The sequence below is a fragment of the Pimephales promelas genome, chromosome 1, assembly GCF_988280905.1.
Source record: "Pimephales promelas chromosome 1, fPimPro1.hap1.1, whole genome shotgun sequence".
NCBI classification, from domain to species: Eukaryota; Metazoa; Chordata; class Actinopteri; order Cypriniformes; family Leuciscidae; genus Pimephales; species Pimephales promelas.
Window position 1 is genome coordinate 22,824,882 of NC_142769.1, and position 19,764 is coordinate 22,844,645.

At 38.9% G+C, this 19,764-nt stretch overlaps 1 protein-coding gene across 6 annotated transcripts in view; it reads left to right on the forward strand.

Annotated features, from left to right (window-relative positions):
• brsk2b (BR serine/threonine kinase 2b) overlaps positions 1-19,764 on the forward strand; it is a 167,713-nt gene that overhangs the window by 116,241 nt on the left and 31,708 nt on the right. For 2 of the 6 annotated variants that reach the window (XM_089129333.1, XM_089129340.1), the window contains exons 8-17: positions 1,147-1,293; positions 4,616-4,647; positions 6,741-6,905; positions 7,633-7,730; positions 9,937-10,087; positions 10,642-10,710; positions 12,307-12,367; positions 14,524-15,181; positions 15,948-15,996; positions 17,431-17,554. In XM_089129333.1, the coding sequence (XP_088985459.1) occupies positions 1,147-1,293; positions 4,616-4,647; positions 6,741-6,905; positions 7,633-7,730; positions 9,937-10,087; positions 10,642-10,710; positions 12,307-12,367; positions 14,524-15,181; positions 15,948-15,996; positions 17,431-17,554 (1,554 nt within the window). The remainder of the gene's footprint in view (positions 1-1,146; positions 1,294-4,615; positions 4,648-6,740; positions 6,906-7,632; positions 7,731-9,936; positions 10,088-10,641; positions 10,711-12,306; positions 12,368-14,523; positions 15,182-15,947; positions 15,997-17,430; positions 17,555-19,764) is intronic. The other 4 variants (XM_089129338.1, XM_089129341.1, XM_089129339.1 and 1 more) reach the window with 4 other exon arrangements.

The following is a 19,764-nucleotide window of genomic DNA, read 5'->3' on the forward strand; positions in this document are numbered from 1 at the left end:
AAATTGATTGGCTGCCATCCTGCATTTTTTACCTCTTATTTGCAAAGTTAAACATTCCTTAACTTTTTGACGTTCTCACTGCTTACTCTGCACCGCTGTCAATCCCACAATCCCCCATGCAAGCCTGCTGCTGAGCTCAAGTAACTGAAAATGCCCGCTCAGCTCCGCGCCAGTGGACACGTATGGTCTCACCAAGCTTTTGATCAACTTTAGAATGTTCTGATCCATGCGTGTTTTACTCTTCCAATACCAAATATCTGAGACAAATGGCACTAGCTTATAATTAAATCATTCTCAAACCAGACAACAACTCCTCTGATGCTCTGAACGCAGACAGCCTGCTTTGATACTGGATAATCAAACTGGTCCAAGTGTAATTACTGTTCAAAACCATGAGCCCAACACAATCCCATCCCAGCAGAACCATTTTCCCCAGTGAAATTGGAAAGCCAATTGATTCCCTGTTCTCTTGTTGTGTTTGTGTGCTCCATTATAACTGCTTCCTCTTTACAAACCAATCAAATGAGTCCTGCATATCCCTGGAACCTGTTCTGTGATGTTTCAATGCTCAAAGACCTTTTATTAGAGTAATCTGCATTCTTTTTATTTTTCTTCTCTCTACTTTGCTAGTATTTGCTTGATAATATCATCTTTTACATGGCCCTGTCGTCAGTCATGCTTGTGAATTGTCTGTGTCATTTATCAAGCGCTGACATCTCAGTTGTGTCAGGGGCCCTGATGGGTCTCTCTGATGTGAAAATGATGAAGTGTATCTGGCACAAAACAAAGCTAATTATCAAAGCACAATCATCTCTCTGCACCAGCCCTTTCTTTATTTATTTTGCGTCCCACTTCCTGTGTAGCTATCCTTTATAAAGCTCTCTAAAACATAATGGGTGTTCTTTCTCTTTGTCAAAGCATTCATCACGTCTTTGTCAAAGCATTCACACTTCAATTTTACCACCTTTTTTTTGTAGATACACGTCCATACCTTTCTGTAATTCCAAATCTCACGAGGAAAAATGATGCAAAAAGCTATTTAAATGTTTTTAAACGATGAAATGAAGTAATACTTAGTTTGCCAGGATCCCTCTTACTAAATATGAGGGCAACAGTTCTGACATGTACAAAATTTCTCTCTGTCAGGGTGCTTTGCCCTTCGACGATGACAACCTGAGGAACTTGCTGGAGAAAGTGAAGCTCGGGGTCTTTCACATGCCCCATTTCATTCCTCCAGACTGCCAGAACCTCCTGAGGGGGATGATCGAGGTGGACGCCACCAAACGATTCACGGTCAGATTTTTGACGATTTCATCTTATACCATCATTGTTCAGACCTTGTTAAACTTGATACCATAAGAGTTTCTAAACAAACAATAACTATTTAAATAGCTCATGTTGACTTATGAATCATGGGTGGTGACAGCTTACATGTGCACTAAAGATGCTGGTTGGCTGTTCAGTTCTACAGACTCTACAGTATATTAAGCTTATTTCTCTTAAATAAGTGTTATGAGTCTGAGAGCTCTTCTGCTTCTGAGCTGTCACTTCAGGTCAACACACGGCAGCACTAATCCAACCATCCTGTCTGTCTGGATCTCACACATTAGCTTCAAAAACCTTGCGTACCTGCGCTTCTGTCTATCTCTTTCTTTCTTTCTTTCATGGTCTCCTCGTCTCTCTGCTCTTCTCCCTTAGCTACTGTTTTCATTGTTCTGCTTCAGAGCAGCCCCCCTTTTCCATATAACATGCTGGAGTGACAAGGGGTATATAAGCTTGTCCTAATACCAGCCCTTTGAAATGTTCCAGTTTCCTTTTTTTTTTGCTTTCCATAGAAAACAGATAGCTGTCTTCACTGCCCACATCTCTCAGTGATTGAAAACAATAGTGCTCTCCTAGGAAGGATCCAAACATAGCCCATTTCCTGTGCGGTTTGTCAGTTATATAAAAGAGAGCTTTTGTATGATTCCAGAGTGGGAAGGAAGTCGATACTGTCTTATTGCTAGTTTGAAATATTATCTTATAGACCTAGTTAAGACAATCCAATAGAGTATTGCTGAGTACTTAAAGTACTACAGTTTTACAGACATGTGGACAATGCATCATTGTTTCTAATACGCTGTCACGTCAGCACACATTCAAGGGGGAATTCACTGCATCGCTTATGCGCACACACTGATTCTGTAAAGGAATTTAAAGGCCCACATAATCTGTGCTAAACGCAATTTGCATTGCACAATTCATGATCTTGCTGATCGCAATCATTTCATCATCATTTGATGAATTACTGCTGCCATCAGTGACAGAAAATATATAAAAACAGACTTTTAAACCAGTGCTGTGGCACAAATATAGATTTTCTCTACTCCATTATTCTGTAATGACAATTATCTATTTTTTAACATATAATATGAGTTTATTTAAAATAAAATAAAATAAGTTAATAACATTATTAAAATGAAAATAATTTCTTAATTTAAGTTTCAGAAGTTTTAAGAGTGGACTGTTTTTCATGGTTCCCACACTTTTTAACTTAACATTTTCACATTTCATGATATTTCAACGCATTCTCATCCCAAGGCGTCATATACGACTCTTTTGCCAAAGAGTAGACATCCAACGCACATGGGCACCCTTTATTGTCAAATGAGACGCTTCGGTTATGGTAGGTTTAGGTCTGGGGTAGGGTTAGACCACTAGGAGGCGCCTTCTGCCCCATCTATATCTGCGTCTCATTTGACGCTAAAGGGTGTCATGTGCGTTGGATGTCTACGCTTTGGCAAAAGCGTGGTATATGACGCCTTGGGATGAGAACGGGCTCGATGGACCAATTTTTCGCCTCAGTGAGGGGACCAATCACAGAACGGGGAGGGAGCAGCAAGACTATGTGACAGACCGAAGTAGTTTGTTTACACCTATGGATCGAACGTGGCTGCCGACGCGAAGTTACCTTTCGATGTAGCCTTATGGCCGTTTCACATCGCAAGCATGAGCGGCACTTGAGGAACGTAACTAACTTACATCGTCACTGCAGCTGCAGATGCGCCAGAGTATTCTAGGCTGTCGGTAGCCTAAAAGAGGTCTAGAAATAGGGTTTCGTTCCACCAAGTGGGGCACTACCTACTTTTTTATATTTAACAACAGAAATATAGAGATTCCTTAGGAAAAAGTTTTTGAGAATAATGTATAAGTAAACCAGCAAGTTTATTTGAATATTCCAGTTCAATGTGTTCAATGTGTTCCTCACAGACTCTGCATCACTTCAAGTGCTGAATGTTTGCTCCTGAAATGACACATGCTCTGTTGATTCTGTTGTTAACAACTATTGAGAATGATTTCAGTTGGTTTTAAATTTGTTCCTGTTGGTATTACATGCACAGGCAGAACAACCATTCACTTTCATTAGTTGCTGCTGTTATGGCTGTTGTTGTTGTTGTTCTGGGGGCCTACAGCAGCTGGCTGCTGAAATGTACATCGCCGTTTCTCAATATGAGTTCTTGTCTGTACTTGTGTTCTTGTGGACTTGTGAAACGTCATCAGTCACTGCCCAAGTACTGTTCCAATTCAAAGTTCACATCTAGCCAAGCCCAATTGAAATCCCCAGATGTGTTCTTGATCCACCCTGTTTACAGAGGATACATCGAGAGGTGACTTGTGCGAACTTGAGACAGCCAAGTATCCCAGAATGCATCTCACGCCAACCAGCAAGCGTCAATAGCAGAAGGGAAAGTCATTAATCTATAGTTTGTTCCAAAGCACCAAAATAATAATAATAAATTGTTTTGGCTGAGGGCAAAGTGAAGTTTTATAACTTTATATATTTAGGCTATTTAACTTTAACTTTGTAGCCTATTAGAGAGCTTACTTATGTGTGACTGAATTGTTTGCTTTATTTCTATACCTTTTAGGCTAGATATTATTAATCATTAAAACTGACATTTAACAAAAAGAGACAGGGTTGTGTAATTGTGGTTTATACTTATGAAAAGTATGAAAATATGTATATGAAAGTATATGAAAACAGAAAGTTGTTCATGTTGTTATAAATAGCCTGTGAAGATAATCAATGTACGCGTTGCCTGAACCACATGGCCATTAGGCTATGTTTAAGATTTTTTTTTTAAATGAAAAGAGGCAGAGTGGTGGTTTATAACATATTTCATTTTATTGTGTCGACGAAAAGAGGCAGAGTTGTAGCATATTATTTTGTTTTATCGTTGCCTAAAATATCTACATAAAGAGATAACCAGAGTAGCCAGAGTGTGCTGAGTGACGTGATCAAGAACGCTCCTTTCCACCGGACTTGCGTCCTCTCGTCCTCTGGAGTTCGTTCTCCTGAGTCGAACTAGGCAAGTCCAAACTACCAAGGACGCAAGTCCGAAATTTACGTACTTGGTATTGAGAAACGGCCCATGTCTTTGTATCTTCCCCATTTAAACCCGGAGAGATCAGAGGATGCGACATGAGAGAGAGATTAGAAATGTCCAGCAGGAAACTGCCTTAGCCTACGATCAGAGATGGATGCACTGCTTTTATTGTCATGCTCTGCTGTCTTTGTGTGGCTCTGTTAATGATTCGATAATGGTTTAGCTCATGTGTCTTTCTCTCTTTACAGTTAGAACAGATACAGAAGCACACATGGTACATGTGAGTATAAACTTCACTTTTTATTTGTCGTCACATGCCTGTTTTTAAGTTTGTGTGTGTGTGTGTGCGCGCGCATATTTGTGGTCCTGGTAAACCCAACATTATCGGAACAAAATGTCCCAACAGAGATGCCAATATCCTAAATCCTTGTCCTTATGGGGAAGTTTTTTGGTCATGTGTGTGAGTGTGTGTGCATGTGTGTGTTTAGAGAAGAGCCTTAATCTCTAGCTGGCTGGCATCACTCAATGTTTGTGCCCTCTAAGCAATAGCTTGTTTTTATTTTGAGCTGCTTCATTTTTTAACAGGCATTTCTCCAGTATCCAACTTTTTTGCATTAGTCATGATTTGTTACTGGGCCCCAGGGTTATCATCATTTATTTATTTATTTTAATATATATTGGATTTCTGTTTAATTTAAAATTTTAGTTGAGTGTAATTTTAATGTTTGCATTTTCAGTGTGTTTTTTTTTCTATTTTCAGTCTAACAACAGTAAACTGGTGTAATTAAATAATTTAATTTCTCAGCACTCTCTTGTTTTATTGCTGTCTAGGGGGATTTTCTAGTTTAATGCAGGCAGGTTGTAAAGGCTTCATAAGTTTATAAAATAAAATACCATGCATTAAAAAAACTAAATTCATTTTTATTTTATTTTGTTTTTGAGTCTTTGTTTTGAAAATGTTATCTATTTTAGTTTCGTTTTTTTTTTTTTTCGTTTTTTCTTTTCTTTTTTTGGGTAGGCCTAATGTTTTATATCATTTAACGAAATGCTTTCATTCAGTTTTAGTTTTTGTAAATAATAATAACACTGCTGGGGCAGACAGAATCTGTAGAGTTATATCTAACAAAGACACTGTAAAATGTCAAAGTGTTACCAACTTTCTTTTTTATAATGGCTCCAAAGATTTTGGGAGAGAAAATCTTTCGATTTTTTTGATGAAAATGTTTTAATATAAGCTAAGAGTCTTTTACACTGGTAAATGGAAGCATTATTCAGATTCGGTAAAATACTTAAACAAACGTGCGGAGAGGTGGTTCATTTGTAAAGTGATGGGCGCTTCAAATCTCCAGAGCTTTCTGTGGGTGCAGACTCCGTGTGGGCCTGTTTGTGACTTAACCCCCAGCAAGGATCCTAGAATACACCAGAGGCGAATACCATGTGTGCTCAATTTATGAAACATAATTAACACTAGAAGTGCCAGAATTCCAAAACTACTAGAACGGCCACAAACAGTCATTTTGACCGTTAGATTCAAAACAGTGTTTATTTCTTTGACGAATAATTTTCGTAATTATTTTCGTCCACATTTTTTCAAAGACGGAAACAAGACGATAACTAAATAAAAACTAGGTTTGAATGACAAAAACTATGACGAAAATGTTAGATAGTGACGATATGCGAAGCGGTCAATAGGCTAATAATAATAATAGGACTAGCAGAACTAGTGAACAGCCCATGCAGCAAAACAAACAGCGCAGGACAGGGCAGCAGAGCTCACCAGGATCATCCGATATGAATTGAACATCTGGATCCACCGTGTCTGATGATAGCAGCCGTCTCTTTTTCCTTGATGTGAACTCTGACTCTGAATCACTCTCTGATGATATATAGCCTATAACGCAAGTATTGATAACTGTAGTCTGGTTTTGTTTGCTTATTTCTGATCAACAACTAATGTAGAAATTATTATAAAGCAAACACCTCTACAGAGGTGACTGGACGGACCTTTCTGTTGACAGTTGAGAGAGAGACCACGATCAACCGCGGGATATTTAACAAAAAAAACATCGCGAAATTCAGTGCGGTCAATATGACCGTCTATGGCCGAAAAAGGTAAATATGTTCATTTGTTTTGATTTGCCTTACGTTTACGTAACTTAATTTATATGAAAATCATTTTAAATGAAAATACAGACAATTTTAGGAAAAGTCAGGTACCAGCAGGATTCTATTATTTTTTTTCAACAAAGTTATTGTAGATATAAAATTCAAAACGGTCAAAATGACCGTTGTGGCCGTTCTAGTGTTAAGAACACTAAATTATTTCACATGCTCTTGTTCTGATCATCTATACATCTATGAATTTGTTCTCAGAGGAGGGAAGAACGAGCCAGAACCAGAACAGCCGGTGCCACGGAAAGTTGCGATTCGCATGCTACCCTCCACTGAGGACATCGATCCAGATGTGCTGGAAAGCATGCACTCGCTAGGCTGCTTCCGAGACAAGAACAAACTGATGAAAGACCTGCTGACAGACGAGTGAGTAACTTAGAAAGAGACTCTACACCTCACAGTCACCTCAGACAGGTTGTTTCCCATGAGACCAAAGTGTTTTTTGTTTTTTTGCCCATGATTAGACAAGAGTGACTGCGTTTCCTTTGGGAGACCATATGTGAGGGTATTATTATTTTACATCCTTGTTCTTTAGGGTTAGTAAACACGCATTACAGCATTGTGTCTGCAGGCTATTAGAGAAGCCCATTCACTCCCGCTCATCTGTCATCTTCCGTCCTCGCACAATTACCACCCGCACGCTCCACTGTGCGCGATCACTTGGTTAGACCCCCTGATAGATGGGCTGGGTGTTCCCTCCTAAAACATCACGGCCTCTGTCTCCTCTCTTGCCCAGCGTTTAAACACAATTCAGATGGCGCCTGCAGCAAAAACGGTCATATACTTCCTGCTGTGTGGTCTGGGGTGGAATAATTCAACACAAGGCCTCTCGCTGGGAGAATTTCAAGACTTTTTGAACTCGGCCAGACTCTTTTTTTCGGACATTTTATGTCTTTGTGCATCATTAATGAAATAAGTGATATCCTGTGATCTCTGCAGGATGTCTTTTAGCTCTCTGGGAATGAGGTGCTTGCTACTATTTGCTCTTTAACCAGTGATGTTAATAAGCCTGAGCTGAGGATTATTCTTCAGCTCTGCAGATTTTACTGTATATCTGAAACGTTTTGTTCCTTTGTGCCCTTTCCACCTCCAGAGATAACCAGGAAAAGATGATCTACTTCCTTCTGCTGGACCGTAAGGAGAGATATCCTAGCCATGAGGATCAGAATCTACCACCCAGAAATGAGATCGGTAAGAACAATTCAGTCAGTTTGCCGGTTAAGTATTTAATGTGTTTGTTGTGGGTTAGTTTCATAAAAAAAAAGAATACATTTTGAAGAAAATCACGTTTTTGGTAAATACTACAACCAGATCGGATTCAGAATGGCGATCAAAATAAAGATGGAGTAGATTGAGCCCACCAACACCCCAGTCATTTAGCTCGTCCTGGGTCAACGTTTCATTCAGTGACATTACTGACATAACATTGCGTTATTTTACATATGCATGATTACACATGAGATCGCTTGTTTCTGCATCTTCTTCGCATTTGTTTGTCTGGTGAGGTCTGGTTGGGAAGAAACGGATGGTCTGGCTCAGCGATCTCATATCGTACAATCATTAACTGCTTATCTCCTGAACTGCCATTTTCTTTTGCATATTCAGCGCAAATCCGGCCTTGCAATCAATTTGGAGGCTTAAGGTTATAGGGTAGGTTTAGGGTCCAGAATTGGTTTGAATGAAATCAGCACTAGCCTTGTCACAATACTGGATTTTCTAACTTTTGATACAATACCTTGAAAAGTATCGATATTCAATACTATTTTTGATATCACAGGGGGAAAACGTTGCATTGTCATGTAGATATTTTTTTGTCCATCTATTGAAAATCTAGGCAATAAAAAAATTCTTCTGAAGAGATCACTTCAACTTTTAAGCTTGTTTCATATATAAACATTGATCAATGAATTACCTTTACATTTGTCTCACAAATAATTGCTAACTCAATGTATTTGTTTTTTTTTTACAATGGGGTACTTTTGTTGCGATAACTTACACACAGCTCAAGGAAACTAGCTTGATTTTAAATGGTAATTTGAATTTAAAAAAGATAATTATCATTAATAAGCCACAAAAAAGCAAATTTTGGCAATTGTATGTCAGATGTGGCTTTATTATGTGTGTGTGCTTCAGATGTGAGTGGAAATATGCGGGAATGAGTAGAATTTCAGACCCGGTCACACCAACACTATTTAACCGGAGTGAATGAGATGACTGAATGAGAGAAGAGCAAGAAAGCGCAGCTGGTACCGATGAATCGATACTGCAGTATTGTAATCATTTCAGATATTTAAATATCAATAGATAATACATTTTAATCAAGGACAAAAACATTTTAATGGAGGATCATTAAAACATTATTTTCAATAGATGAATGTGTTTAGTGATGAATCATAAACAAGACCAGGAACATTTATAATTGAAGTCAATTAGGTCATTTTTTTTTTTTTTACTCACTGTTGTTTAATGTTTTTGAAAGACGTCTCACCAAGGCTGCATGAATGAACAACACCTTAATTAAAACTGTAACTACGCACATCATCATGAATAATGATTTATTATGCATGATCATGATGTTTTCTTTTTTGTTCTTTGTCTAGGTCAGTGACCCAGTCACCACTTTAGTCAAGGGGCCACACACATGATGAAGTCATTAATAGATTAATGCTTAGTTAATGATGACTACTATATTTGACAGACACCATAAAAGAGCAATCACAGCTCATAGCACACACATTATATTAATCAAATACAGAGGTCATTATTAACTAAGGATTATCTATCAATGACTTCATCATGTGTGTGGCCCCTCAACTAAAGTTGTGACTAGGTCCTTTGAAACACTGATGAACAATGTGCTATTAATGGTGGCATAACTGTGAACAAAGAAAACATCATGATCATGAGTAATAAATCATAATTCATGATGATGTGCTCATCTTAGTTAATGTTTTAACTTAATTTATGCATGAATTCATGATAATTTGTGTACCCTTACCGTAAAGTTTTACCCCATTTAAATTAATCATTCTCCAGTCTTCAGTGTCACATGATCCATTCATTCTAATATGCTGATTTGGTGGTCAGGAAACATTTCTTATTATTATCAATGCTGAAAACATTAGTTTTTTTTTTCTTTTTTTTTAACTAAAACATTTTCAGGATTCCTTGAAGAAATAGAAAGTTCAAAAGAACAGCATTTATTTGAAATATAAATTGTAACATCTATAAATCTCTTTACTGTCACTTGTCATTGATTTCACACATTCTTGCTGAATAAAAGTATTAATTTCTTTCAGAAAAATCTTGATATTCTGAAAACACCATTATGAACGCCATAGGCTTAATGAGGTGTTTTCATGTGTTCATTGCATTTTTCATATTCTGGTCTCAACAGATCCACCCAGGAAGCGAGTGGACTCTCCACTCTTGACGAGGCACAACAAGCGGAGGCCAGAGCGCAAGTCTATGGAGGTACTGAGCGTGACTGAGGGCGGTTCTCCTGTTCCTGTGAGACGCGCCATCGACATGGCACAACACGGACAGAGGTACAGCGACACATTTATTATTTACAAAACTCTACCGTCGTAGCAGCAAGTGCCACAGTAAAAAGGGCAGATCACATTTTGAGAAGCCTTGAAGGAATCATTTGAAGACAATGACGTCTGTCATAAAAGCAAAAATAAACTTTGGAACAATTAAGCTCACAGTTATCAGAAGCTGCATACTAGCTTTGAAATGCTTTTTAAATTGCACAAGATCAATGAGCTCGGCTAAATCTGTGGAAAAAGAAAACAATGATTTCACATTGTTTTACTGTTCTCTGAAAATCTGTTTCTCAGCTATAGTCAAGCAGCATACTCAATTTGCCATGTGGTAAATTTGGACTTATCAGATTGGGTTGAAGGGGAACAATGGGATTGTTAATGTGCCCTTCATTTTTCTGTATCTTTGACACATTTTGTTACAGATTTATTTGATTTTTTTACATGTTCATTGTGATCCATTTCATCAGCCCCATGTCCTTTCCCTGTGTAGATGCTTTGGCTCAACTCTATTACTTATTGTAAATTTACTCTAACCTTACTCTCTCTTACTGTAGTAAATCTGTTTTCAGTAAAAGCTTGGATATCTCAGATGCCAATCCCATACTGCAAAGCAAAGAGGAGAGGTACAAACCACCGCCTTGCTTTCTTTTCTTCTCTGAAGATGCAGTGGGGTTTTTAACACTCGAAACATGCAACAGAGAGTACTGGCCTTTTATTTCAACCACTGACATTTAAGATCTCAAGAGCTTAGCTTGCTTAAGAGGGATCTTTTTTTTCTTTTAAAAGTGGAAGTCGCACGTGTAAATAAGAGTTTTTTTCCTCCCGGTTTGGCCTCTCAGTTTTGGTAAAGCAGCGGCCCTCTGGCTCCCTCCACACACATCAAAAGCATCTTATCTCCCTTATTTTGACTTTCATGTTTCGTTTGATGTCTGGCATTTTTTTGTCCCTTGGTAGATCCCAAATTGTTAATTTCTTCCCCTCGCTCTCGTTTTGCCTTCACGCTTCTCTTGCCTTCACCCTGGATGTTTGTTTTTCTTTGAGTGATATGTGCACTTACAGTAGGTGAGAGACGGAGGTTATCCGGTTGTTTGTGTTCATCTGTTCAGGCATTTTTCTTCAACCTTGAGTTTCACTGTCATGTCCTAAATCTGCATCCACTGAGTCTGTTTAATCTGCCAGATAACAAAACGGGCCTTGAATATTTATTTATAGATACTTTTTGTTTTGCATTGAGTATCGGGGCTGAATTAGGCACTAGGAAATGAATTGTGTTGAATGCATGCTAACAATTCAAAGTGTAATGACTTACTTGAACTGAAAAGCTCCCCTGCATCTTTTACACAATTAAATACAGCATTTTTACAAGCGGTAGTTATCTCAATATAGTTGTAGCTTCTCTCTTTTAAAATATTAACGATTCACTTTATATAAAACCTCCACAAATACTTTAATTGAGTAGAAATATTTCCTTACATAGTCAGTATCCTCTAGTGCCTGTCCTTTCTTTCCATGAATTACTTTATTCCATGGCTATTTATTACACATATAAAGAGCTCTCTTTCTGACGCTGTGTTTGGCTAAGCTAATTAGCTGAATGCAAGAGGCATATAATGAACATGAGCGTTGCGCTGAATCAGGCCGCTCTGTATTTGGTGTTGTGATTTTTACGCTTGAATGAGACCATTTGAGACCACACAATTCTCATCTAAGTAGCATTTGCAAATGCAACTGATCAGTGTGTATGGATCAAATCCTTTCTGGAGTCAAATCATTTGAGTCTAAATGTTGACACCTTTAAGGGTGATTTACTGTTTCAATTTGCCTTGATGACAAAACCCATTGTGCCCATGGTCAATTTAATCCCAATCATGTATTGGAGAAGCACTGAAGCTCATCTAATACACAATGAAATTCGGAAGTCTCATACAGAACCTCATACAAGGTTGTGATGACCTTTTACATTCTTAGGATGAGTAAAGATAAATTGCTTACATTTAAAAATAGCATAATCAACAAAAAGACCAATAGGCCTGCATAGAAAGTTGACATATAATTAACAAAAATGCAATTTATAGTGAAGCAGAGGTCTTGTGTGATACTGCTGTCTCTGGCCAAGTGTCAACTTAATTATTTATTCATGTTTAACCTCCTATACAGTTACGAAAGTGTACTATACATGGGGTAGAAATGTCTTTACTATTTATGTTGTGTAACTTTAGGTCTCGGTCCATCAGCGGAGCCTCTTCTGGTCTGTCCACTAGTCCCCTCAGCAGTCCACGGGTAAGCTTTCCATCAATTCTAAATCATTTGTTATTTCACTCAAAGCGTTTGGTTGTGTTGCAGTCCATAGCCAGCTGGTGTGGTATCTATCTACATAATATCTATTGATGAGAAACTCATGTCTCAAGACACATCTGATCTGCAATCATTCAGCATGAAAATATGCATCAACAGGTGGTACAGCAATATATACTGTATACACTAAGAAAAAAATATTTAGCAAAATTGTATTCAATTGATCAAAAGTAACAGTAAAGAATATAAAAATTTTCTTTGAAATTTCTATTTAGTAATAAATCTTTAAAAATCCACAAAAATACTAAGCGGTACAGCTGTTTTCAGCATTGATAATAATAAGATATGATGCTTAATATTCAGTTTTACTATCACAGGAATAGAGTACATTTTGATCAGATAAATGCGGCCTTGGTGAGCATACAAGGAAAAAAAAAAAAACGTCAAGAAATGCAGTATAACCAGACCCAAACTTTTCAATAGTAATGAATGTGAATACATCAATATGTAACCAATACATATGTTATTATAGGCCAGGTTTAAAGTGCTACACTTAGTTAATATTATAAAATATGTAACAAGAGGACCAATGCAGTATGGAAGATTATTTCTCAGAATTGGTAGTGATGATAACGCAGTAATGATAATTATGTATATTGTTGTTAGCTATCTAAACAAGACAGTCAATTATATATCATTTATAAGCTCAAATACTGCAGCAACAATGCTGTCTGTCCCTACCGATCCACCTTTACTCACCTTTAGCCGAATCAGACTACCATGCTTTGCATAATTACTGCTAATCTAAGGCTGCCAAATTCACAGCCTCGTTGCCTTGAAATATTTGAAGCCCAAGTCACTAATGACTTGTTAAAATCCCTTGAAAATCCGTGGTTCCAAACTAACAGTGAAGCCTCTGGACGTAGCCAGCTTTTACAGTTGATTTGTTACAAGAGGCTAACCGATTACAAATCCACTACTAAGACTTCCCAATATGCAGTCCTTGAGTTACATCAAGGAATTCCCTACAGGATTAATCCCAAAGTCATTTCCGAATCTGACCTGATCAAATATTTTACAGTTTGAAATGTTTCTACACTTGCCGAATAGCGTCAGTGTCGCCCTTTCACTGATGAAAATGGCTCATGCAAAGAACATGCTCGGTGGAAATAATTTAAATTAATCTGTGAAGAACTCCTTGATACAGCTCATCTGAGATTAGTTTTACCTCTCAGACAGAGACTTAAAGGTTTGTCATGGAAGAATCTTCCCTGCAGCTTTAAAAATCCATTTTATTGCATTTGTGCTCCCTTTATGCTCGTGCTACAGTTGCAGCTGGTACAGTTAACACACCATTGTATTTCTTTTTAATGTTTTACAATATGCTTGATGAGCTTTTACTTCACTTATTGTAATCACACTCTTCAATTCTAGTGGCCCGTATTGTATCAAACCCCCCGTTTCTGTCCCAATTATTATTATTATACAGCGTCATCTGTCAAACAGCATCCTCATATCATACCTCCAGCAGCAGCATTGTACTCTTTGCTCTGTTTAATGGGCAACTGCACTTATTTTCACTAGCCATTTCGATAGTGTGGCGCTATTGTCTTGAAAAACTCAATTGTTGAGTCAGTATACATGCTGTTACTAGCATTGTCACATTTTATGGCATTCCTACTGAATAGATGATGATTATTTCAAATTATATGAGGTATTCTGACAATAGCGTCCTTTTAAAGCAAAGCTCATTGCACAAATTTCCTGCTTGCTAGTCAGTGCTGAAAACACCTTTTTTTAATTTCATCCCAACAACAACCCGGAGCTTTTTGTTGCTAATTTCTGTTCGGTTTTGATTTGTTTTGGGGACACTGGATTGGGAACATTTTATTTCCACTGTCTTGTTGCCTCTTGGCTGGTTGTGCTAATGGCATGTTTTTTTCTTTCTTTCTTTCTTTCTGCATTTCCTCCCTCACCTCTCATCATCGGTGCCTTGTTCACCATGCTTTCATTTTTGGTCTCGGTGTGTGTGTGTGTGTGCGTCTGCTCCATAATGCCTGTTAACTACGGGGCTGTGTGTTGTGTGTATGGGCTGTGTTGGCTCGTTTTATGCTGCTGGCTCTGTGCATGCGCTCTCCCAGCCCATGCGACGGTTCGCCGTTCCTCCACAATCCGCAGAACTCACGCAGTCGCCCAACCACAGCCCCACCCACGCGCCCGTTTCCCGGCTGAATGGCATAGGCCCCCACTCCCCCAAAACCTTTCAACCAAAGACACGTGCCCATCAGCCCAACAACAAAACCCAGACACTTCCAGCCAAGCCCAAAGTTGCAGACAAGCCCCTGCAGGTCACCAGGTCCAACCCGCTCCCTAACACGACGGCAGTGCCATCTGCGGCCAAGTCGGAACCTTCTACACCCTGCCAGCCCATGCCCCTGCCAATGCCTGGCAGCCCGAAAGTGCGCCGGCCACCGCTCACGGTGCCACCCAAGCTCTCTACTCCCCTTACTCCCCTTTCACCCATCCGGCTTCACCACCTTCACCCGCTGGCCGGGACTGACCACAACGGCAAATCTATCCCCACCATACAGGTTACGCCCCACCCCTCTCCCAGGGGCAGCCCATTGCCAACTCCAAAAGGAACACCAGTGCACACGCCTAAGGAGAGTCCAGCTGGGACCCCTAGCCCAACGCCTCCCCCCAGCCCCTCCATTGGAGGCATGCCGTGGAGAACACGCCTCAACTCCATTAAGAACAGCTTTCTTGGCTCACCACGATTCCACCGCAGGAAACTACAAGGTACCAGCAGCGCCGGAAACATCATGAAGCAGCTGTTTCACACTTTAACATCTGCCCTGTGGATTTTTCTATTTTTCTACATTTAGCACATTTAAATCAACATGATCTCTCATTTATCTCTGATAAAATCTATAAACAGTTGCCATTAAAACTAGGGAGCAACTAATCTGGACAATACCAATTTTATCTTTTGGGTAAATCAATGAAAAATAAAACACTAAAATTCTAAATTTAAAAATTGCAGAAATTAGAATCCACATTGCCAATATATTGTATGTTATATAATAAAACCCTGCTTATGTATGGCAGTAAAGCAATGATATGCAGGATCAGGTGCAAAGTAAGGCACCATAGCATATAGGAAAGCATTTAAGCGAACGAATTATGCTCGCTAATCCTTTTTTATTGCGGTTTTTAGTTGGTGTTCCCCTCTTGGCTAGGTATAATCTCCAAGGACTAATTTTATAGATCGCTGGGTAATAAACTCACTGATACTCCATTATCAGCTATATCTGATGATATATCTAGTAATGATAATGAAAACTGCACAAGCATCTCCCTTCACCTCCAGCTTTTCCTCTTTCCCTCTTCTACCGGGAAGAGGATCAGATGAGCTGATAGAAGGGGGGTTGAATTACTCTTAATCTCTGCAGGTTTGGAGTAATTAGCTGTGGTTAATCAGCATTCCCCTCCTCAGGTTGTAAATGTCTAATCTCCCTGGATGATGCAAATTCCACTGAGGCTTGTTTGCTTTGTCTCTTTCTAGTTCCCACACAAGAGGAAATGTCCAGCCTAACACCAGATTCTTCCCCCGAGTAAGTATTACAATAAAGTCACAGATTAAAATAAAATCCCTGTAAAATATGTGATTTTATTAAATCCCAAAGTGTGAAAGAAACATTCAAATAATATTAAATTATAATTGAATGCAGTTCAATATTCATTCTTTTGCTTGGCATCACCTTTTGTGGTAACCTGGGTGGCTTAGAGTTAAATCACCAACACTCAATTAAAGCCTTTTTAATTAAGACACTTAACTTTTGCTCTTTATACGTTCCTTTTCTCTAGATTTTATTTTGATTTGAAAGGAGCTCTGAAAACGTTGCAGCTAAAGTTAACGTGGTGGTCCAAACACTGTTCCTGGCCCCATTAGCCTAGTTCGTTCCTAAAGACATTATCAGGGAATAGTTTATCATGAATAATTCCGTGTTTTAGTTCCACTTAACTTCACAGCCACACAGAGCAGCACCACAGTGGAAACTTTCTTCTGGGGTGTTTTCTTAATATTTTTGTGAGCTAGTGTCACAGTATGTTGTCTGGCTCAAAGATAGCCTTGATAGTCATTGACTTTGGTAAAATCCCAGGTGTTTCAAGCAGGGCTGAGAAATGAGCCAAATGCCAGCATTCATACCCCAATACAGGCTTTTTTCTTGAAAAGTTTTTGTAACTTTTCTTTGCTCCCCCACCCTAGAGGACTTTTCAGTTGTCATCTAATACTGTGTCGTGACTCACCCCTGTCATCTTATTCTAGTTTACCAATACTACAACTGTTAACTCTCTAATTTTAAATGATATATACATTTTTTTGAGGTTTGCATGGTGCTGCACAGCATATATACAGTATCATACACATTTTGAAATGTTTGAAAGCCTTCATTTCAAATGATGTTTTCATTTCTTGCCATGTCCAAGAGACACATCAACTGACTGACAACTTACTAACTCACATCTCGACAGTCTGTATTTCACTTTGAGACAATTTCAGCCAAGCTCCGCGGGGGAGATTTCCGCTGATACTTTGTTGTCACTGTGAACCAACTTTTTAAAAATATAACTTAGCAATTGATGGTCTGAAATTCTTCTGCCAGTTGTTTTTCATCATTATAAACGTAACACTTGTTTTTGCCCTCATTTTTCATGAGCTGAACTCAAATATCTAAGACTTGTTCTGTTACACAAAAGGCCTGTTAGTGAGCACTTCTCCTTTGCCGAGATAATCCATTCACCTCAGGTGTGGCATATCAAGATGAAACCTTTGAACTGTATGCTGATATTATGTATATGAAGAGCAGGATGTGTTCTTGAGGATTAATTATATACATTTTAGTCACACTGAAGTAATGAAAAGTATGTTTTGTATGTGATATCATGCAACATTATTCCAACATATATACTTGATTCATGCATGATTTGAGTGATTTTTGTTTGTATTGTGTTGCCCTGTTCACTTCCCTTTTTCTTCTTTACAGACTTGCCAAAAAATCTTGGTTTGGAAATTTTATTAACCTTGAAAAGGAGGAGCAGATCTTTGTGGTGATTCGGGACAAGCCGCTGAGCTCCATCAAAGCAGATATTGTCCATGCCTTTCTCTCTGTAAGTCTGCAAGAGTGTGTACATTCTGCCACCATTTATTCTCTCATGTCATTCTAATTTCTTACTTTCATGCTTTTCTTTTACTTTCTTTTAAGGGATGTGAAAGCGTCATAAAAATATGAGACATATCAGACTAGTGTGCTGGATTTAATGTCTTTTAAAGTCATGTGATTTCTCTGTGTGACAACAGACCAGAATTTATGTTCTTATTGATTGACAATCATCCGCCCTAATGGGCTGTTAACATCTGTGACCGAATCACTGAGTCAGTTAGTGCAACTGAGTTGAACAAATCATTCAGACCTGTTTTGTGAACTATTAACTGATTCATTGAAAAGCTTAATTTGCAAATCAGATATCACCATGAGACTTATTAGACCTGAGTGCAAAAATGGAGGCTCTAGTCCCTTCCAGAGCTGAGATATCGAAACTCAAAAATTCGGCCCGAAAAAAAAACGACAGTGGTAGGCCTACCCCTTACGTTTTTTTTTTGGGGCGAAAAATTAAGTTTCTCCAATCTTCCCAAAACTCTGGATTCTGATAGAGGGCCATGAGACTTAGACCTGAGTGCAAAAATGGAGGCTCTAGCCCCTTCCAGAGCTGAGATATCGAAACTCAAAAATTCGGCCCGAAAAAAAAAAAACGACAGTGGTACCCCTTACGTTTTTTTTTTGGGGCGAAAAATTAAGTTTCTCCAATCTTCCCAAAACTCTGGATTCTGATAGAGGGCCATGAGACTTAGACCTGAGTGCAAAAATGGAGGCTCTAGCCCCTTCCAGAGCTGAGATATCAAACTCAAAAATTCGGCCCAAAAAAAACGACAGTGGTACCCCTTACGTTTTCTTTTTTGGGCGAAAAATTAAGTTTCTCCAATCTTCCCAAAACTCTGGATTCTGATAGAGGGCCATGAGACTTAGACCTGAGTGCAAAAATGGAGGCTCTAGCCCCTTCCAAAGATGAGATATCGAAACTCAAAAATTCGGCCCGAAAAAAAAAACGACAGTGGTACCCCTTACGTTTTTTTTTTTGGGGCGAAAAATTAAGTTTCTCCAATCTGCCCAAAACTTTGGATTCTGATAGAGGGCCATGAGACTTAGACCTGAGTGCAAAAATGGAGGCTCTAGCCCCTTCCAGAGCTGAGATATCAAAACTCAAAAATTCGGCCCGAAAAAAAAACGACAGTGGTACCCCTTACGTTTTTTTTTTTTTTGGGCGAAAAATTAAGTTTCTCCAATCTGCCCAAAACTCTGGATTCTGATAGAGGGCCATGAGACTTAGACCTGAGTGCAAAAATGGAGGCTATAGCCCCTTCCAGAGCTGAGATATCAAAACTCAAAAATTCGGCCCGAAAAAAAAACGACAGTGGTACGTACCCCTTACGTTTTTTTTTTTGGGCGAAAAATTAAGTTTCTCCAATCTTCCCAAAACTCTGGATTCTGATAGAGGGCCATGAGACTTAGACCTGAGTGCAAAAATGGAGGCTCTAGCCCCTTCCAGAGCTGAGATATCGAAACTCAAAAATTCGACCCGAAAAAAAAAAACGACAGTGGTACCCCTTACGTTTTTTTTTTGGGGGGCGAAAAATTAAGTTTCTCCAATCTTCCCAAAACTCTGGATTCTGATAGAGGGCCATGAGACTTAGACCTGAGTGCAAAAATGGAGGCTCTAGCCCCTTCCAGAGCTGAGATATCGAAACTCAAAAATTCGGCCCGAAAAAAAAAACGACAGTGGTACCCCTTACGGTTTTTTTTTTTTGGGCGAAAAATTAAGTTTCTCCAATCTTCCCAAAACTCTGGATTCTGATAGAGGGCCATGAGACTTAGACCTGAGTGCAAAAATGGAGGCTCTAGCCCCTTACAGAGATGAGATATCGAAACTCAAAAATTCGGTCCGAAAAAAAAAAACGACAGTGGTACCCCTTACGTTTTTTTTTTTTTTGGGGCGAAAAATTAAGTTTCTCCAATCTGCCCAAAACTTTGGATTCTGATAGAGGGCCATGAGACTTAGACCTGAGTGCAAAAATGGAGGCTCTAGCCCCTTCCAGAGCTGAGATATCGAAACTCAAAAAATCGGCCCGAAAAAAAAAACGACAGTGGTACCCCTTACGTTTTTTTTTTTTTGGGCGAAAAATTAAGTTTCTCCAATCTGCCCAAAACTCTGGATTCTGATAGAGGGCCATGAGACTTAGACCTGAGTGCAAAAATGGAGGC